Genomic DNA, 21,773 nt, shown 5'->3' on the forward strand with positions numbered 1-21,773 from the left:
TTGCCACTTAGATTTAAAGTCGTGGCATGTTTGTGACAGGGCTTTTCCAACCAGCGTCCTTAGTTGATGTGTATTCTTCCGGCCATGCTTCTGTGTTTTTGCATGTACATGTGCATTTACACGCACAGGTTTTGTATTCCCAAACATGAACTCCTAAGTAGGACAGAGTGTTGTTTTATATATTTTAAAATGTGCGTGATCTTCTATGGCCTCCTTTTGTTCACGCAACATTGTTTTTGAGTTTAGCCATGTCGACAGGTTTGTGTTACCTGCAGTGTAGCGTTCCGTTGTGTTAACATACCAGAAAGTGTGTGACTCTTCTCTCGCTGATGGATGTGTAGGTGACTTCAGTTTTTCACTGTTAGGGATGGTACTGTGAGGAACTCCAGTCCTTGTGCATGTGTCCCAAGCATGTACACGAGATTCCTCTGACGTGTACATCTAGCAGTGGAGTCGCTAGATTATTGGAAGTGCCCCACTTCAACTCTACATGTTGCCAAATGGCGCTCCAAACCAGCTGTATTGGTTCACACCACTAGTGACGGATGACAAATTTCTAAGTTCTCTACATGCTCCGCAACAGCTGATCTCGTTATGATTTTTGCAACTTTGATAGACATAAAATGGAATCCTAATGTGGCTTTAATTTTGTATTTCCTTGATTATCTTCTCCCAGTTTGTAGATCATTTTAACTCTCTGTATGGCAGTGGTTCTCCAGGGTCAGATCCTCTCAGGAGATTGACATGGTTGGAACTGTTTTTGTATCATTACTAAGATGCTGTTTGCCTTTCTGCACTCATTCTTTTACAGATGTATAGGGGGTGTTTCCAGAGGCTACATGGCATGTGTCGACATGTTCACTCTGATATTTATTGTTCTTAGAGAGAGGGGCAGGGAGGGAGAAAGAGAGGGAGAGAAACATTGATGTATGGTTGCCTCTCACACGCCCCCTACTGGGGACCTGGCCTGCAACCCAGGCTTGTGCACTGACTGGGAATCAAACCAACGACCCTTTAGTTTGCAGGCCAGCACTCAATCCACTGAGCCACACCAGCTGGAGCTATTGTTCTTATTTTTAAAATGAATTCACAAGTAAAAACTTTTTAGTTTTATTTTCAACAATGGCATATATTGATAGGTGTAACACACAGGCAACTCTTTGGAGGTCCTCAGTCACTTTCAGCTGTGTGAAGGGACCTGTGTGAACAAAGTTTGAGGACCATTGCTGCTTTACAGTGTCAACTTTATTAATATTTTTTATGGAGTGTGTTTTATTTGACTTAAGAACTTTCCAAATTTCATAAAGATAAGCTCTTACATTTTCTTTGAGAGGTTTTGGAATGTATTTTTTGTGGGTGGCATCTGCCATTTCCCAGATCTTTTGGCCACTAGGAATAGTTTTAAAATTTTTATACCATCTCAAAAATATTTATATAGCCTGAATAGAGCATTTCCATATCTATCCTTATAATAGAAATTTTTTTTTGGAGGAGGGGAAGGATGTGTGAGAGGATGGGGAGGCTGGGCAGGGATTTCTGTTACCTCCTGCAGACCCCTTTGGTTCAGGGGAGTCTTCTGGCATTTAGCAGAATACAGCAGCCTCTCCTTGAAATGGTGTACACTCTCATTTGGATCTTGAGTTCATTAGTTCCTTGCAGCTTGCTGTCTAGAGGGCCAGAACTCACCGGGGACGGGGATTCTGGAAGCACATCCCCTTTCCAAAGCCCCAGCTTCCACGGGACACCTGAGCGTCTGTTAGCGTAAAAGCACCAGAGCTCTTCTTCCCCGTTGTGGTAGGTGGTGGCAGCGGGTGGGCACGCAGCCAGCAGGTTCACTCCAGTAGGGGGTGTAAGTGGTGTCCCCTCCAGGAAAAAACTAACACCGCCGATGCCAAGGCCTCACATCTCTCACCAGGCTCTTTGGTTTGTCTCCAGTGTCTTGCCCACCTTCCTCCACTCCAATCTGTCTTCTGCCCTGCTGTCACAGTAACTCGGAGTCTCAGACACTAAGCACCGTGCCTCTCTCTTTAAAAGAAACAAACTCGGGCCTCTCTCTCTGTAAGGCTTATATTAGGGTCTGTCCTCTTCAGCCACGTGATCCTCATCTGTGCTTCCAGCTTACTCTCCCACCGCCTCCCTGTTCTGTGCTCTGTCCTGGAACTTGACCAGGAATTTTATCGTTCTCATAATGTATCATGGAATGTGCCTCAGTGCCTCACTTACTTATGCTGTTCGCTCCATCTCAAATGTTTTCCATTTATCTTTTGGAGGGGAGCCTGTTTGCCTCTCAGACCTCACAAAACTCAGTAAGTATGGATACTGAGAGGATGGTTCCTTTTTTGTCCTGGTCTCCTCAGGGCCTCAGCCTTTCCGAGTAAAATGAAAACTCAGAGTTAATTTTCATTAGTCTTTGTGTCACTTGGGGCTTTGTTAGGGGACAGCTGTTGTGGTGCCTCCCTCCCTTCCCCACCAGGTCCTTCTGCATGAATTCTATTTATAGGATTGGTCCCTGTCATTCTGCAGCCCCATTCTTTTAGTAACTGCAAGAGAAGGGGATGTCTTTTTTGTGGTGAGGAGCTGACGTAGACATCTGATGGATTGTCTTCAAGTCTAGCCTGCAGGGAGGGAATGCACTGCACAAATGGATGGAAACACTAGTCCTCACTGCCCTGACCACCGCTGCAGTTAACGCTCACTTGGAAAGATAGTAAGTTGGCATTTATTTTGAACTGATTGGCATACTTAAAAACTGTTTCATGACTTGCACGTGTGAGTTAATGCTGCCAGCAGGCAGACCCTGCTCGGGGTAGGAGTTCTGGGTGGTGCTGCTGTCCCCAGTTAGCCACACCCAGCCTCCTGCCGCCCCTTCAGCAGCCTAAAAAAAAATAAAATTTCGCGAACCCCTGAAATCTGTTCGAGATGGAAATTAGGTAGATTCACTTTTATTTTCTGAAAGAGCTTTATAGCAGAAGTTCACATGCACAGGGGTACAGAGGAAAGGGGCTCCTTCTGCTCGAAAGACAGATGGCCTGCAGTGAAGGCTGCAGGGGGGAACCGGGAGAGGAAGCCTCCGCAGGGGGAAGCAGGCCAGAGACTGTAAGGTTGCAGGAACCTTCTCACATCAGTATTGCATCTGAAAAAGTTGGCTTTAGTCACAGCTTGTTTATGGCCCTTTCATTAGTTCTTGTGCATGGGCACTAGGTAGGAGGGAAAAATCCAACAACAAAAGGGGAAGAGTTACTCCTGGGCTCAGGTTGCTGACGAGGGTGAAGGTGGGGTTTGATCTGCTCCACTCTGCCTTCTAGTCCGTGCAGGCAGGTCAGGTGGTTATGAATTCTCAGGTTCAGGGGGAATCTCAGGCTTGTGCCAAAGAAGCGAGGCCTGAACACTCCACAAATGCCGTTACTAGTTTACGCTAGGTCTTCATACCGACACGAACCTGAGAGCTTTCCTTCGTGAGTGATCCTTTTCTTTGTTCTTTCTTGAAGAGTGCTGCTAATGTTGTAATGTTTGATTAGTAGTAGTTTTAAAAGTGAAACATGAGTAGTAGTTGGATAAACATCGCAGATAAAGCAAAAGCAATCTCCCCTAGTTTGCCCATGCCCCCTCCCCTGAAACCCAGGCCCTCATGAGAAAACAATCAAATGTATGAAATACAAAATTAGCCCTCCCAATTTTTAAAAAAGTGTTAGCGCAGAAGGAGTTTACCATGCACCAAAGGAGTCACTGCGGTTTTTAAGTAGCATGTGTTCCTGTGTATATAGAAGGATTGTATTTGCACCCAACTTTTTAGGGTCACATCGGCTGTTTAAGGGGTGTGTAAGGGAATGAGAAGGTGGGGGAGCTCCCGCCAGCACCTTGGGAAGCATTAGGTTGGTCCTTCACCTCTGAAAACTGGGCTGAGTTCTCCATCTGGTCATAAGCCTTTGCCTCCTTTGTTCACCCTGCACCTCTCGTCTCTCCCGTGCCCTGCACAACAGGCTCCTTTGCCAAGGATGAAGAGCCTGGATGTCAAATCTTTTCTTTTGGTCCTGGCAGGGAAACTGTTTTATTGGTTTTCCAAGAAGCCTTTTTGCACTTGGGGAATTTTTTTCTTGCCTCTTATGGGAAATTGTTTCATCGTTTCCCGAAAATATACTGTTATGTCTTGTTTAAACAGGGTGCCCTTGAGGAGCTTTGGAGCCGAGGGGTGTGGAGGTGTTGTGAAATCCTTTGTCTGCTGCTTTGATGCAAGCAGGAATGCTGGCTGTCTGCAGGCAGAAGCCTCAGAGTTTGCCAGGACTGGGTCAGTGAGTGGAAGGCTAGGAGAAGAGCCTCCATGGGATGCAAAAGCTGGGTCTTTTTCAGCATCTAGTCAGTCCATGTTGTAAGACACAGTTTCCATCAGATATTTGTCCAGTGCCTTAACTGTGCCCAGGCCGATGCAGGTGGCTTCTCTGCCCTTTGGAGATGCTCGGGGTTCCCTGGGGAGGCAGGACCAACTCACATGTGCCAATAGTGGACAGATATGTACCTGTGTGCTTGATCCTGTAGCCATGGCTGCTTCAGTTCAGAGGAAGGAAATTTTTATAGAAGGAACACTAAGATCAGGCTATCATGGCTTGCACTAAGGGTTGGATTTGAGTCAACAGAGGAAAAACTGGAGGATTTTGAAGAAAGGGGAGGAGGAGTTGAGAAGAGCCAGGAAGCTGATCTGAGGCCATGATCATGGGTGCATGAGGCCAGTGGGGGGAGCCTAGTGGGATTTGATGTTGCGGAAATGAAAGAAGGCAAATGGTGGAGAGCCTTGCACATCCAGGAGACACATTTTAAGACTTGTAGAAAGACATTAGCAGCTTTTTAAATATTCTGACAAGAGAGCATCAGGAGGAAACAACGTATTTGGGGGGAACACTAGCCTACCAAAGCAAATTGGAGTGGCCTCTAGGTGGGCAGTAGGAGGGAGCCCCACTTCATCCACAGTTCTTGGAGGGAAGTTGTGGTGTTAGGTGCTGGGTGGAGGAGTGGTCCAGTGGAAGGCTTTTCCTGTCTGACGTGAGCATGGTCCCGCGCACGTGTGGCCCGTGGTCCCCAGCAGCTCCCCCTGGCCGGGCGCATCAACTCAGGACATAAGGTTGTTGCTGACTGAGGAGACTAGCTGTCGGGTGCCACCCTCGGTAAAGCTTCGGTCCAGCCCTTGTCAGTGTGGAGGCGACATCCCATGGCGGCCCTGGCGGGTCCAGGCCTCCAGCTGGCCATTTTAGAATGTTGTTGGCCAGGGGCTATCACTTAGGCCCAGGTGACACCAGTCACCTCATGCTTAATCAGCAGTGAAAGATGCTGTTTCCAAAACCCCTGCCAGTGCTGAGTACTGCCACCTCCCTGGGTTACCTGCTTAACGATTTTAAAGAAGGAATTTGGGTAACTTTGGGTTATTAGTAAAATTAAAGAGGACCAGTCAGAAAGTGCTCTTCTTAATGGAGTGTGTCTCTCTGGTAGTTGCTCTTAGTGAAAGATGGAAACTGGGAAAATGAATTTTTGCTGAGATTGTCAGTGGAGACAAACAAGTACCAACTTGTTGTTTTGACCGTAGTGTCTGCTAATTTCCAGGAGAAGGAGAGAGAGGGAAACGATGGTCCCGGGAGGTACTGCCCAGGTTCTTCAATCGGAAAATTAACCCATTTCAGTACCGGTTGCTGTGCCTGAGCCGGGCCGCCACCCAGCTGACCCACCCCCAGCTCCCTGGCACAGACCCATGGCATGGCCGGCACAAACTGTGTCTGCAGCCCCGCTGCGAGCAGTTCCTCTTTGGGGATCATCGCAGCCTGTTGCCAGGCCAGGGTGTGAGCCAGGCAGAGGCTTCACTGCCAGCGGTAGCTCCCTCCACTGAGGGGTTTGGGCCCTTGTGCACGAGAGGTGCTAGGGAGGAACACTGAGCTTGGAACTTGGAGTCTTCAGCCTGTGCCCCGTGTCATTGCCTTTAAAAACCAGTGCTCTATTTCCCTTTTGGTGAAAGCTGTGAGGCCCCTGGTACTCGGTTCTGGATGGCTGGTGGATAAGCTACCGCAACCGTTCTGAGTAATCATTTTGTTACAGTTGAGTAACAGGGTAGTTCCTTAAAGAAGGCATGGGTTTCAGTGGCCCTGCCGCATTTGCAGAAGGCCCAGTGGTCTTTACTTTCGTTGTTCTCTGTCTCTTTGAGAGATGAGGCTAGCTGGGAAGATTGAGGGGATTGGTGAGGGGAGAAAGCAGCAGGCCCAGAGTTCAGGATTAGTTGCTCTGCAACTTCTGTGTCATTTGGGGTGTACGGTTTCATTTAGTTTTGCAGAAAGGCTGCAAATAGTACAAATGAACTAACTCTGGAGCATGTTACCTACTTGCACAGTCTGTCAGGCGCACTGATTGCTTCCCATAGGCCAAGTTGCTCCCAGTTGGGGAAGGAGTGATTGTTTTACTAACATTATTCTGCTGTGAGGTCTGGCTGGAGGCATCTGCAAGGACCCTAAGAATTCCTGATTGCATGTGTGACAGGCCTTTTCCATCAACAAAGCACAGAGGCTGGGAAAACCCAGGATGAGCTGTCAGACTGAGTAACAGGCCTATGGCAGGTGCTGACTAGTGTGACTTCCCTCAGTGCAGTGCAAACCTCTGAGCCCTGGACGCAGTCCTGGCTTCTTTGTTCAATGCAGGTGTGTCCTGGCTTCTTTGTTCAATGCAGGTGTGTGTTTGTTGCTGTGTGCCAGGGGCCATTGGTTCTGGATATGTTCTTCATTTGTATGCAGGCCTACTTAAATATATTTTTTCTAGGCTCACTAAAATGATTCTGGGCCTTTGGAATTAGGGAAGTGAGGAGGCAAGAAATCCAAACTTGATAGTTTGCAAGGTGGTTCTGAAGCAATGCTGAGTAGTTGGCTTTTAAACATTTGTCTTAGGAACAACCTGTACTCTGGCATGTTGTAAATTGACATCCCAGTTGCCTTTGTGTAATGGATTTGGACTTCAGCACAGCAGCTGAGAAACCCTTTTGAGCAGCCTTGAGGTGTGGCTTCCTGCCAGCCTGCGGCACACCCTGAGCAGCATTGCCTGCTCCGTCTGTGGGGCCGTGCATGTGGGAGCAGTAAGCCGAGTTTGTGGACCTTTATTTTGCAGGGATGAGCTGAACATGGAAGAATGACATCGCTGACGGTAGTTGCAAGAAGGGGAGGTTTTCTAAAGTTGATAGAACTGTGGAAAAGATTCCGAAATTCAGCGAGCATGTCAGAAGTGGGGAGTCGTTAGTGCCAGTGGAACGCTTGCCGACTGTAAGCCTTGCTCAGTTGTGAAGATGAAAAAGCAAACTAAAGAATAATGTATAAAATGCTCAAATTATATTGCCCAAGATTGAATCTAAAAGGCAGAGTATAATTAGGCATTTTACAATCTTGTTTGGCTTTCTGACTTTCTTATAATATATAAACCTATTGTTTGACTTTGGGAGGCCTTTTCAGGGAAATGGGGGCACTACCAGTAACCGGGTTCTAGTGTGACTAAGAGTTGTGCAAAAACAAAACCCTCTTTGTAAGTGTGCAAGGCCCGACCGAGACCGAGAGCCTGTGCTTGGGCGCGCCGTCCATGTTGACCCACGCTCTTGATGTCTTCATGCCTCCCCTGCACTGTACTCACTCACACGGTGATTTTTTGTCACCCTTTTTTCCATTTAGATACATTTAAGTTATGATTTTAGCTGTCAAACATTGTTAGCCTTCTCTATCTGGTAAAGCCCCGCATTTTGGGGGGTAAGAGAAAAACGACCAGCAACAAGTAACCTCCTAGACTGTAAACTTTGCACGCTCTTCAGTCTCAGTCCCTCACTTCCTGGGCACAGAGTTTGTTGTGTGTGTGCTTTAAGCAACTAAGTTTCTAAGGACAAAACAAACAAAAAAACCCCAGCATCCCCACACCAGGGTACCATTATAATAGAGAAAAAGACTCTTTAATTAGAGCAGTGTTGCAGGCTTCCTCCATGCCTGGCTGGCCAAGGCATGGAGTTGATAAGCATACAGTGTCTTTCATACTTGCCATTACAACATGTTAATTAAGAGAATTCAGCTGTGGCACCAGCTGGGGATGTCTGGCTTTGTGAGAGATTGCAATTAGACGCTTTATTTTCTGTTTTCTTCTTCCCCTTTCAACTTTGGTGGAATGCCTTTGAGTGGGTTTTTAGTCTCAGCAGTATAAATACTTTAATGTGCCTAATGATGTAATCATGCACTTCTACTCCTCTGTGTACATACATACCATTTTATGGATTTTTATCCTCTTTTCTAGTACATGAAACATCCAACTTGCTTTTTGGTTGGTATGGTGGAGCCAGACTCCATTCTTCGGGCAGGAAGAAGAGGAAGACCAGAGGTGGTTAGTGATTTTCCACTGGTTGTGTTCTGACCCTTCGCCCAGAACACTCCACACTGCTGCCCCGCACACGCCTTGGGGGATAAAGGGCAAAGTCTTTTATCTCTCAAATAATTAGCATCTCAATAGTTTCCTAGCACAATCAAGGTAATTTAAATAAAATAGGACTTTGTAATGCTGTATCTTCCATTAATTTGCAAGTGCAGTCTTTCAAAGTGGGTAGTGTTATTTTCCCCAGCCCCTGTGTTCCAAGCAGGCATCGGGCCGGACGGAGCCTGGGCGCGAGAACTCATGCACTCGGGCACAATGGAGCCCATTGATTTCTGGCATTCGGCGTGGCGCAGCGGTCCTGTGACCCCAGCTGTTCGAGTCAGGACCTGGGAGCAGCTGCTTTTTGAGATCCAGTCCTCCCAGGATAGGCCGTCTGCTGCCCTGGGAGGGAGCCCTGGGAGGAGAAACTGACCACGAGATATCTTTGTATCACTCTCCTCTGCTCCAGTCCGTACGGTTCTTTCTTGGCCCCCTTCGCCCAGGCAAACTTTAGAAACACGATGAAAACTCACAGTTTTCCCCTCTGTCCTGCCCATGCCACCGCACCAGCATACCCAGCTCCACTGAAAAATAGTTTTAAGAGTAGGCAGGCAGATTTATATGTTTGGTTTCTTTGGCTGGATTAGTACTATAGGGCAGACTTTCATTTTATTATTAGCAGTATATGACTTTGCATTTTAGGACTGGAAAGGTCCGTAAAATCTCGTTTTATGGAAGAAGAGCCCAAGGTTTTCATTCTCTGGATTTGTGTCCAGGGCCCTCCTTGTTCTGGTGCAGCCCGATTTTCGGAGTTTCTAGCGCTCTCCGGGCAGACCTGGAGCCGTTTGCTGGTTTCCGCACACATGCCACTCTCCTTCCTTCTCCGCTGTCACTCCTCCCCTCGTCTCCTCCGGGCACGTTCTTCCCACTCTCCTGTGTCACAGGCACAACCCCGGAGTCCCCGTCCTTTACATGGCACAGCCCTACTTCGCCGCAAAGTCCGACACATTAGCGTACAGCTGGGTGCTCGGTAGACACTTGTTAACGTTAATCAAAAAGGTCCTATGAGGACAGTGAACCTGAGGGAAAGAATCAGCACATGTACATATTTTCTACCCTCTCCTAGGTGAAAGTTATGAAACCCACTCTTTAAAAGACAAAGGATTAAAAGGTGTTTTCTGTTTACCCGTGTGACATCTGGACATAGTTTTCTGCTGATACAGGAATGGGTGAGGCTGCAACAGGCCACGTCTTACCAGGAATCTCCGACAGGTCGTAAGTGGTTCGCCAGAGTCAGGAGTCCAAAGATAAAGAGAGAAGAGGGGAAGCCATGGGCCTGGGTGTGACAAATAAAGCAGGGTTGAGACTCTACCCCTGCCTCTGTCCAGATCAAGGGTCGAGCTTCACTAACACACCTGCCTTGAGGCCACTCTGTTTATGATCAAGGAGTCACAACAATATGCTAGAGCCAGACTGATAAAGACTCAGGCTAGACTCAAAGGCCAGCAAGCCCCAGCCATGTGGGAAAGCACCTTGGGAGCCAGGTGCCCTGCCTTGGACCTCGCAGCAGGTTTATTTGGATTCCTGTAGTTTTCTTTGTTTTAAAAATTTTTAAATTGATTATGCTGTTACATTTGTTCTATTCCCCCTTTCATTCCCCTCCACCATACCCCCCATCCCCACCATTACCCCCCTTTAGTTTATGACCATGTGTCTCAAGTCCTTTAGATTCTATATTTCCCATGCTATTCTTGCCCCCCATCTATTTTCTATCTACTGTCTATGCTACTTATTTTCTGTACCTTCTCCCCCCTTCTCCTCCTCCCACTCCCCTGTTGCTAACCCTCCTTGAGATCTTCATTTCTATGTTTCCACTCCTGATCTAGCTGTCCTTTTAGTTTGCTTTCATTTTAGGTGTGGTTGTTAATAACTGTGAGTTTGTTGTCCTTTCACTGTTCATGTTTCTGTAACTTCTTTTTCTTAGATAAGTCCCTTTAACATTTCATATAATAAGGGCTTGGTGATGATGAACTCCTTGAATTCCTGTAGTTTTCCAAGTTCCTTAAAGAAGCTTCACTGAGGCTGTCTCAGAAAACTACGTGGGAGGAATGCACTGGAGGAGAGAGGGTCTTTCTCGCTGTCTGAGAGGAGGAACGGGATCTGCCACACGTACTCGGCGGCACGCAGCCCCTCTGCTGACCGTCCTTACCCCGTCCGGTCCAGATCTTTAGGGAGACCCAAATGCTTGGACATAGGGGAGTATAAAAAACAGAAAAAAATGAAAACGCTGGGTAGTTTAGACTCCTCTCTGCGCCTGATCAACTGGTGGTAGTGCAGAGTGGTAAGTTCCCCTCTGGGAGCTTCAGAGGAAGCTAAGAAGGCATGACAAGCTGCTTTTCCTGTGGTGGCTATACGGGGAGGGGCGGTTTGAGATGGGTGCTGTGAAGAAGGGAACCGCCCCCTGCCCCACGATAGAGGAGGAGGAATGTCCAGATCAGTGACCTTTGTAACTTTCAACTCCATGTACTCATGCTCACTCATCAGTGTTCCTTATCCTGGTCGGTGTCAGAGGTTGTAAAGGCAAGACCCTTAGCTCTGGCAGCCTCATTCCAACCCTCTCCTCTCAGAACCCCCACCTTTGCTTTTCCCTTTTATATTTCCTGGTCCCTTTCTCACGGGTCAGCTCTCGTACAAGCCCCCACAGAAGGCACAGGGCTCACTTCATGGCATGCCTCAGCCTCGAGGTCTGGTCACCACACCTGCTCTGTCACACAGAGAGCCAGTCACATCCCTTTCTTCAGGAAATTCCACTTAGACCTTTACCCCTCTGTAACTGGCAAGTGTTTTTCAAACCACTATGGTGTGTTGCTGGTTTTAGGCCATCACCAGCAGATGTGTGCCACTGTTCATAACTGGAGTTTGCTGATTACTTCCTGTCACTGTTCGCGGCTGTGTAGACCCAGGTGCGTGGTCTGGCCTGCTGAGCACCTGGCAGAAGCGAAGTGCTGCCTCAGTTACTGTCTGGTGGTATGTGGCAGAGGCTGTTTATTTTGGGCAACCCTGTGTGTGCCGGGCAGCTGGCTGGCAGAAAGGCAGCCCTTTGCAGAAGTCTCGGTCTCACCCCCTCTGTGTCGAGTGGCGACCTTCCTCGCACATAACCCTCTTGGAAGACTTGTGTTCTCTGCTGAAAACGCTCCTATACCTTTCTCACTTGCAGCTTTGGTATTTATGATGCTTAAATAGCTCCATTGTTTGTGGTGCTCAGAAGGAAACTGTCTGTCGTGCCTTCCTCCCTCCACCCAAATTCTCTAGAAAAATGTGGCCCCATTTGAGATACGAGCCAAATCCTCCAGGCTCGAGTCACCTCACCCGTCCACATTCTTCTCCACACGGGATCACTGTAGCTTTTGTCCAGATACACCTCGCCCCATGTTACACTTCTGTAGGTCTTGGGCTAGATTTTTTCAGTGGCATCTGTAATCAGAAGGGGCTTTTTCTCTGTGTGCTCTGCTCTGCAAACTCCAATAGAAGGACAAGCCAGAGTTTGAATTTAGACTCTCAATACTTAGTAGCCCTGTAACCTCAGGCCATTACTAAATTTTTCAAAGCCTCTGTTTCTTCATCTGAGGAAATTATAGCACCTTCCTCACAGGGCAGGAAAAATAAATAGGATGGCAGCTTTAAAGTGCTCAGTATAGCCTTGCCTTACGTGGCTCAGTTGGTTGGGTGTTATTCCGCCAAGGGAAAGATCACCAGTTCTATTCCTGGTCAGGACACATGCCTGGGTTGCGGGTTCGGTCCCTGGTCCGGGCACATGAGGAAGGCAACTGGTCAGTGTTTCTCTCTCAATTGATGTTTATCTCTCTCTCTTTCTCCCTTTCTTCCCCTCTCTCTAGAAATAAATAAATGAAATCTTAAAAAAATAAAAATAAAAAATATAGAAAGTGCTCAGTGTAGTGCCTGGTAATGTGTTAACTCTCTTCCTCAATTTTACCCTGTTGAATATCAGACATCTTTAAATTTATTTTAAATTTAAATTTGTGTTTATTGAAGGCCTACTATGTGTTCTTGGCACTGAACTTGGCATTAAGAGTTAAAATTAGATTGAGGAGTTGAAATGACTAAGAGTCCTAACCTGTTTTGAACTCCAAGGCAGATTCCTAAATTATCACTCGTTCACCAGTTACCCTCCTGAGGTTCAACAGTGCCTTAAGCAAATACTTGGAACCTTCTTTCAGAGGACCAGCCTGCATCCTCTTGAATGTGGGAATTCCAAGGGGAAAAGCAAATATAAGTACAGCTCAGTCCCATGATAGGGTAAAGGAAGAGAAACCAGAAAGCAGCAGTAGCTGATAAGGAAGTAAGTAGACATGCGTTGCTTTCTTGTAACCCTTTAACTAGCACCCTGAAGGGGGGTGTAGTAATGTTTGTTAATGCGCATGGAACAGCCTGGCTCCCCCGCTCTGCTGTCGCCCCAGCATCCTAGGAATGAGAGTGGGGGACAGCTGTGTGCTCTGCTCTGTCGATCACTGCACTGGGTGGGTGGCTTTAGACACTGAATGACCCAGGCCTAGCGTGGACGGATGAAGGAAAGTGGTCCCCCTGCCCACCCTTCTTTTAGCAGTTATATAGTAGAGGGGCTGGGAGGGGTGCAGCTCCAGCTGGAAACCTGCTCCCCTGAGTTCCTGGGCTGTGAGAACTCACGGAGATGGGAGGGTAACAGGCCATTTGTCAGCCAAGAGCAGCCCAGTCTGTGCTGCTGGGAAGGGAAGTAAGGAAAGGGGCTGGCATGTTACTGAGCTGCAGCAAGGGGAGAGCAAAGCACAATTTCCCAGAGTGCTTATCTTGCTTTCTTCTCTGCCTCTTTCCTCTCCAGATACCCAGAAATTTCGGAAACAGTCTTTTTTCTTTTCTTTGCCCTTCCCCATTCCACAAACTAGAGGTAAGGGTTTAGTTTGCTGTGTGAACATAAATGCACAAAAGCCATCAGTGCTTGGTATGTGCCAGGCAAGATGCAGACGTTTTCAGGGGTAGTTTTCTCTGTCCTTGCAGAGACCTCATAGGGGTGGGTATGGGCTGTTGAAGAGTAAGGCTCGGAAGAGTTCAGGCAGTCAACAGGGTTGCAGAGCAGCCCCCTGGTCAAACCCAGATTCATCCGCCTGACACCCAGGACCATGCTCTGACCCCTACCCCCCCACCCCACAGCCCTGTCCTGGGGGCCTCTTTGCTGTTATCTGTTCTTGACACTTAAATCAGAAACTACGTGACCCTTTACTGTTGGAAACAAGACAGTGCCTTGAAATGTGGGCAGAATTTTGCAAGATCAGTAGTTTTCTACAAGCATCTACTCTCTGTACATTCTGTGCCATGAACTAGAGATACAGAAATGAGCAGAACAAATGCTTGCCCTGCACTGTGGGTGGGTGGGTAGGGTTGTAGAGGGGTGGGGGAAGGGCTGGCCTATGAGAAAGTAATTGCAGAGACAGCGTGGCAATAGTTTGTAGAGGGGAGTGAAGGAGATGTTAAGAGCACACAGAGGAATAATAATAAAGTTGCAGACCCAACACCGGGTACTTCGCCTGCACAAGTATGATTGATCTGCACAGCAACCCTGTGAGGGAGACACCTTTCGTGTCTCCATTTTGCAGATGAGGGAACTGAGGGGTAGGAAGACCTACCCAAGCCCACACTGTGGGTAACTGTCAGAGCAGAACACGCCTGGGTGCTCCCATTTTCGGCCCATGCAGGTAAGCGGTACCTGGTGCACTTAATTCTCTCTGGCGATTCTCTTTGGACTGGCTTGGGTTTCTCGGCATAGGACAGGGCTGAAGCTTGACAGATGGGCATGGTTCCAGCTGACCGCATGTGCTTTGAGGTCAGGGTTTCCAGGTTGCAGAGAGAAACAGCATGTCTTCTTTCAGAATGACTAAGGACTTTGGTGGCAGCTTCCAGGTGACAGGAGTTTTCCTGTTTGGGCCAGGGTCCAATAAAGAAAATGTTCCTTCTTGTTGGCTCTGAAGGTGCTGACTGGCATTTCTCCCTCCTGTGAAGTGGAGGGACCTAAAGTAAGGTGGATGGGCTCTGAGGCCAGACACACCTGTGAGCTGCAGGGCTTGGGCTGGGCCTGTCTTAGGCAAGTGATGGAGGCGGAGGAGGCTGCAGCAGGCAGCCTAAACCAGGGCGGTTTCTCCCTCTGTTTTCCCACTCCTGCCCCAGGGCCACACTCTGGGGAAGACTGGCCCTCCCCCAGCATGTGGGAAGTTCTCATGAGAAAAGGGATCCTGGCTGGACAATGGGCTTCCTGTCTGACTGCTGGGAAGTTGTGTTGTGGAGAAGAGGAAGGTTGCAAATGGCATGAGAAATCGTCTCTTCCCTCTCCTTGCGGCCGGTTTTACAGTTTCGACTATTTGATTGGGCGCCAGGGAGGCAGAAAGCCAGGGAGAGCTGTGATCTGAAGAGCCCTTGGCTACCTGTTGAGAAATGGAGCTCCTCCTGCCCGTTTCCTTGCTCCCACCTGCCCTGACCGATGCAGCAGCTTCTGCACAGGCAGGATGTTCGCCTTCAGCCTCTCATCCTGTGCTCAATTCAGAAATCACAGTGGCTGTAGACTCATCGATGGTGCAGCCAGCTGAGACACCCGCCCCACTTCAGACAGATTTGCAAATGTCAGAAGAGATCGCCAAGGTCCTCTGGTCCAGTGCCTTCATGTACTGAAACTGAGGCCCAGAGTGGCTCGTGTCTATAGGCAGTACCCAGAGTGTCGCTGCCACTGGGCTCCCCTCACCTGTAGCTCCCTTTCCTGGGTGTGGGAATGGGAGGAGGAGCTGGACTCAGAAATTCTTTGTTCCGACCCACTGCTGCTGTGACCATGAACAAGTACTGCCCCCTGCTGAGCAACCAGGAGCAAGTTTCTTCACCTCTCAGTTTGCTCACCTGTCTAATGTATGCTTTTTATTGGGTTTTTGTGAAGCTTTAACAATGACTTATACATGGGAAGTGCTTAGGCTACTGCTTAGTGTGTGGTAGGTGGCTGATAAATATGTTATTACTGAGATTTAAAGAAGGCTTCAGAAGAAACCTTTTGACTAATCGGATGGGACTATATCCATCACAACCCCCCCCCCCCACTCCTGTTTGCTTGTGCCTGGCATACTTAGTTCCAGCTTTCTTGAGAATCACCTCCCTGTTGAACTAGCCTGTTCGCAGTGTATAACATGACTTTCCCTTTCACATACACGGTTGCCAGATGTTCCAAACGCCTAGAGGGTGAGCCCCTCAGTGGAGCCTGGATCAGTGCCCTGCCCAGCCAGCCCAGGAGCCCGCGTGCCTGTGGAACACAGCCTCCTCCTTTACAAATGTGTGGTGGGGCAAATTGCTCAACTCAGCCGAGACCCCCTGTTCTTATTTGTAAAATGAGGAAAATACAGTACCTGCTGCCTGTACAGAGAGAGTTCCTGGCCCATTAATGCACTGTTTATGGTCATTATCTTCCTTGTCCTACGTCCTGCCCCCCTGCCAACCCCTACATGTGCTCATTGGAACACCGTTTTTCTCAATTTTCACCTCGCTTTTTTTCTGGCTGTCTTCTCTCCCAACACACCATTTAGGGCTAGAAGTAGAAATTGGACCTTCGTATATCAAGAAAAGGTTTTGAGAACAAGCACACAGCGGTGCTTTTTAAAACGAGAAGGGACCCTCAGTGCTCATTGGGCTCTCTGTCCACACCCACTGGTGGACTCCATGCCCTGGGTGCGGCCCCGAGCCCTCCCCACGTTTTCCGGTCCCAGACTCGTCCTGTGACTCCCGGACGCACTCCCTCCTGCCCCGAGTGCCTGTGCCGTTCGGTGCAGTGGCCGCTAGCTCCGTGTGGCTTCTGAGGACCTGAAATGCGGCTACTCTGACTTGAGATGTGCTGTAACTGTAAAGACCTACTAAAAAATGCATATAAGTTATCTCATTAATAAATGTTTATGTCAATTGCACATTGAGATGTAACCAGTAATTTTTCATATATATATTGGCTTAAATAAAATACATTATTAAAATAAATCTTACCTGTTTTCTTTTACTTTTTTAAGTGATTTTTTAAAAGATTTTCTATTTATTTTTAGAGGGGAAGGGCAGGAGAGATAGAGAGAAATATCAATGTATGGTTGCCTCTCATGCGTCCCCTGCCGGGAACTGGCCTGCAACCCAGGCATGTGCCCTGACTGGGAATCGAACTGCAATCCTTTGGTTTGCAGGCCCACACTCAATCCACTGAGCTACACCAACCAGGGCTCTTTTACGTTTTTAATGTGACTACTAGAAACTTTAAAATGACCTGTGTGGTCACATTGTATTTCTGCTGGACAGTGCTGACTTAGATGCGTGGGGTCCATCTATTACTTCCTGCCCTTGGTACTTTCACTCTGTTCCCTGTCTATGCCCAGAGCCCTCCCCTTCCTCTGGTTGCAGGCAGGGCTTCGGTGAATGAGGCGTCTGCCCAGAAGGTCACCCAGGCTGATAGAAAAGCTCATCTTTGAACATTTCCTTCTTCGACGTGCGTTGCAGTTTGCTGTGAGCGTGTCTGTGTCCTCTGAGATCGTAAGCTTTCTGAGGGCGTAGTCCCGTCACATTCCGTTCCATGGCCCTCCTAGGGCATCTGGTGTGGGGAGGCCTGCTTTACTCTCGGTGGGATTACAGCCAAATAGGGACATTTACGGCACTGCCTCAACTCTGTCCCTGGTGACGACAACTGCCATGTGGGTAGCTGGGCTTGGGGAACCTCTGTCTTCTCCCCTAAATTCCTGGGGAAACTTCCTCCAGCCACTTTCCCCAGCACCCAGTCTGTGCCCAGGTGAGTTCTGCCGCACTGACTTTGTCGAAAACGATGCTGTTTCAAACCTGTGAGTGAACACTGACACAGCGTCTCACACCCTCGGTCACTGTGTGCAGGAGTGGTGTGTGCTCTTCATACCTGTTGTCAGCCACAAACCTCTTGGCCTGAGACCTTTAAAAATGTGCAAGGTATTTACATGTCTGCTTCCCTCCCTCAAGCTGAGCTTCACATGCCCTGCTCCCCACACTGGTTTTGAAGGGACTCGAGTATTTGTTCAGTTTGTTAAACCAAACATTGTGACCCCCTGGTCTTTCCTGGAGCTCGTTTTGATAGGCTTTTTATGCAATCTTATGAAAATTTGTTCTGTTTTAATTTGCTTCCACCTCCTAAAAAGCTTATCTACATAACAACAAGTGCAAAAAATATTTGAAGGGCAGATTGGGAGGGTTCTTGTCGGTTTCTGCTGAGGGTCTGAGGCTGCAGGGACGACCCGGGATGGAAGGATCAGTCCCATTTTGCTTCTCCGCCGTCCGCACCCTCACCAGCTGGACGGATGGTCTGTCTGAATGACTGCCGTGTGCCAGGCGTGCTGCCGGCCCCTGCGAAGTTACGTCACTGCTTCCTGTGCTCGCTGGAGGCCCAAGTGGTTGTAAGAGATAATGGGAAACAGAGAAGGAAGCTGAGGAGAATTGATTTTTTTCCCTGAAAATTTCTATCTTCTGGCTTTCTCCCTCTCTCTTACAAGTCAGGCAGCTTTGCCAAATCAGATGAGTTCATTGTCTTCTTGGGGTTAAGAACAGAGCTTGAAACTCCCTCTGCGGACCTGGGGTTGTCAGACAATGAGCCTGATGCTCAGATTAAGTCAGCCTCTTGCCCAAAACAGTAGCTTCAGGAAGCCACTGGATAATTTATTTGCTGTCCCTGACCTTCTCTTTCCTGTTAACCCCAGGCACCTCGGAGAGGGTCCTCGCCAACCCCTGCCCTTTGCCAGGACCCTCCCACTGTGCTCTTTGCTCAAGGAGGCCATTTTTTTTCTTATGTTCTTGATGTCATAAATGCTTTTTTCCCTTGAGTCCTCCTTATTTCTTTCTTTGGACAGGTGGAGGGGTGGGTGGCCTCTTTGTGATGCTGAAGCTCATATTCTGTAGTTTGTTTCCTTTGTATGACCTTCACAGGTCAACGTACAAGATTTCTGTACAGTGTATTTTACCATATCAGGGTAGTGATACTGCCAACGTACCGTGAAGGCTCTCTCGCCCTCTGGCCCATCTTCTGTCAGGGCCCTCCAGCCACCTTCTCCGGAGGCTGCAGAGGCCCCCTTATGCTGGGCTGCACCTCGGCTTTCCTAAGTCGGTGCATTTGCCTCAGACTGCCGCCTCCTCTCCTAAGGGATTGGAGCCCCATTTGAGATGCTGCTTCTGTGGGGGCCTTTCCTCGTCTCTCCCGCACCAGACGTGCTCTCCTGCTTTGAGCTCCCTCTCCCATGGCACCAGTGACATTCTTTGACGTGTCGTAGAGCAACTCTGTGTAGGATGTCTTTGGAGGAATACAGAAGCTGGTTACAGGGTCTTTGGAGAGAGGAACCGAGGGACTAGGGACCAGGAGAAGGGCTTCCTTTGGACTGAACACTCATCTTGGTTTTTTAATTTTATTCCATGTATATATGCTTCCTGTGGTTTTTTCCCTATAGAGTATTATCTGCATAGCAAAGATCCAGTCTGTAAATATTGGAGAATGTTTTTGTAACTTCAGAGTAGGGAAGTGTCCTTAAGTAAGACACAAAATCAGGCGCCATAAAGAAAATTACTTTCAAAGTATACGTGTGTGCTTATTTGTCTACCCTGTTTGGGTACCAGTACCCAGAGTGTTCTTATCTTTTTCAGAGCATGGGGCAGTGACCCCTACACAGTAATTAATAAATATTAGTTGAAATGAACTTGAATTGCCAGTCACTTCCTTGTAGATTTCACTTATGAGTGCTAGGTGACCTTCAGGGTCTCGCTCAAAGATTCTGTGAAGATGCGGATTTTAAGGGCAGAAATTCCCAGCGAAGCAGGAGTGGCTTTAGAATCAGCAGCTCCTCCCCCAAGGGCATCTTACCCAGCACAAGGGACCGTGCATGGGTCCTGCCCACTTTCAGGAGCTGTCCTGGGGTGCTCGGCATTAATTACGTGGAGGAAATGAATCAGTTAGACACAGCTGAAGGAGAGTGGGAGGGATTTGTGGTGGGCTTGTTGCCTGAACAAAGGAGGGCCAGCGGAGAGGGTGAAGCAGTGTGCTGAGGTTTCTTTGGAAATTCAGCTGGCCAGCTCTTTGATGAGCTACTTGGCCAAAGTATAAAGAGGCACCAGAAGGAGTGCTTGCGTCTGTCTCCCTCCTGTCCATGACTCTGGGCGAGGCGGGTGGCTTGGGAGCAGTCTGGAGGAGGGTCGTCCTGAGAGGGGACCGAGGAGACTCGTGTGGGCTCGTCTGCTGGTTTCAGAGAAGCTGCCCGGCTGCCTGCTCCCGATCCCTGCGGCACCCACCCAGCTTTGTACCGTTAACAGCTCTTTAAAAACAGAGTTTGTCCTCATCTTGGTGACAAGCAGCTTGAGGACATGGAGCTGCCTTCTCCTTTTAGACTTAGATCCACCCCCGAGCCTGGCTGACAGCCAGCTCGCTCGCTTAGTAGTGATTTGTAGGTGGAAGTGGCGTGAGGTGAGAGGCTGCTGGGGCTCCCTCCTCTGAGTGAGAGTGGAGGGTGGGCCTCTGAGTGAGAGACCACCTTACTGGGGACCACAGACTCCAGATCTGTTAGAGGCGGTGGAAAAAAGCAACCCACCGTTCCAGTTCTCATACCAAGGTCCTTGTGGTATTTAGAATAGGGGCAGGTCCTTGTCTGGACGCAACTCTTGGAAAGGTAAAGTTGGTGGATGCCTGGCCATCTTGCCAGCAGGCCTTCTCGACCCCAGCTTAGTCTTTCAAACAGTGATCCAGGTGCCCACACTGTGCCTCTCCTGTCTTGGCTCAGTGCCCCTTTCATTCACGTCCTGATGACTTCAGTTCTGCTGTGTCTGTCCGGGGTCCGAAGGGCAGGCTGTGGAGTCAAAGGCCGGCCTTCTCCCCCCTGGGGCTGCTTCCAGCTCCTCTGGCTGATCCTTACTGCAGCTCAGCCACCCTGGGGTTCCCACCCCCGGTGCTTAGGCACCGCTGGCCATCTCCCTAACTGACCTGTCTGGATGATGCACTAGATACACTTGGTAAAGGCCCACTCAGCTCATGGGGTAGAAGCAGTGCCTGCTGGGAAAAAGAGCACAGGTTTTAGAGCCAGAAGACTTACTTGACTCTGCTCCCAGGTCTGCCATTTAGTCTGCTTTCCCCCTGGCTAAGAGTCGTTGAACTCTTGTGGGCCTCAGTGTCCTCACCCTCAAAAGGCGGTGGTCATGGTCACTACCTCGTGGAGTTGTCAAAATGAATTAATAGGATGGGAGGTGACAGCGCTTTTATTTTTCTTTAAATATTTTATTGGATTTATTGGGGTTGCATTAGTTAATTTATGTAAGAGTCAAGTATACAGTTCTGTAATACATCATCTGTGTGTTGTGTTGTGGACAGTGCTTTTAAAACCAGGCAGTCCTACCTCGGCGAAGAGGTGGGATTTACTGTGGGCTGGGACCGGGGAGGCCAGTGACCGTTAGTCAGGGAGTGGGAGACGCCCCCAGGAGAGCCGTCAGAAATCCCCTCTGCGGCCAAGAAGGGAGTCCTTTCTGGTGTTGATGCTGAAACCACGGCTGACATTCCCCCAGGCAGGGTTGGGGTATTCTGTCAGCTTCCACAGACTCGTGCGTCTCAGTAGGGTTCTTGAAACCGTAGTATGCGCCAGATCTCTGTGAGTTCAGGACTTGGTCAGAGTCTGTGTTCAGTCGTGGGTGGTTACAGACAGTGAGCAGGGGGAGGGGAATTGGCCAGCAGCCGAGTCTCCACTGTTGCCAGTGCACATCCCTCTGTGGCAGCCTGCATGTCCGCGCTCGGGCCAGCAGCCTTCCCGAGGGACTGGCTCTGTGCTCCGCCTGTGTTCCTTGCCGAGGCCTTTAGCACTGTCTTCTGCGTCCCCGCGGAGACTCCCGCGGAAAACCTCACCACCGTGCCATCGCTCTCTCTGTGTCTTTGCAGTGTGTTCCCTGCCCCCGGAGCCAGAGAATGGCGGCTACGTCTGCCACCCCCGGCCCTGCAGAGACCCCCTCAACTCTGGCAGTGTCATCGAGTACCTCTGTGCCGAAGGCTACGTGTTAAAGGGCGATTACAAGTACCTGACGTGTAAGAATGGCGAGTGGAGACCAGCCATGGAGATCAGCTGCCATCTGAACGAGGGTCAGTCGGGAAGATGAGAACAGGGTTCTGTTTCCTTCCGACTCAAGGGGGATGGTGCTCGCTTCCCCTGAACGTTCATGGTGTGGGGCAGTGTAGGCCCTTGGGGCCCTGCAGCCTCCCTTCATCTGGGATTCTGGTCTCTGTGAGAGACACCCAGGGTTGCTGGTGCCGTCCCGTGTGGTTCGGCCGAGCCACTGAGGGG

At 49.1% G+C, this 21,773-nt stretch overlaps 1 protein-coding gene across 4 annotated transcripts in view; it reads left to right on the top strand.

Moving 5' to 3' along the window:
- The window catches only part of SUSD6 (sushi domain containing 6), a 92,515-nt gene that overhangs the window by 61,223 nt on the left and 9,519 nt on the right, over nt 1–21,773 (top strand). For 2 of the 4 annotated variants that reach the window (XM_037127161.2, XM_053673236.1), the window contains exons 3-4: nt 13,277–13,342; nt 21,374–21,571. In XM_037127161.2, coding sequence (XP_036983056.2) covers nt 13,277–13,342; nt 21,374–21,571 — 264 coding nt within the window. The remainder of the gene's footprint in view (nt 1–13,276; nt 13,343–21,373; nt 21,572–21,773) is intronic. The other 2 variants (XM_053673237.1, XM_053673238.1) reach the window with 1 other exon arrangement.

This window comes from Artibeus jamaicensis, unplaced genomic scaffold, assembly GCF_021234435.1.
Source record: "Artibeus jamaicensis isolate MK-2021 breed Jamaican fruit bat unplaced genomic scaffold, CSHL_Jam_final contig_851, whole genome shotgun sequence".
Classification (NCBI taxonomy): Eukaryota; Metazoa; Chordata; class Mammalia; order Chiroptera; family Phyllostomidae; genus Artibeus; species Artibeus jamaicensis.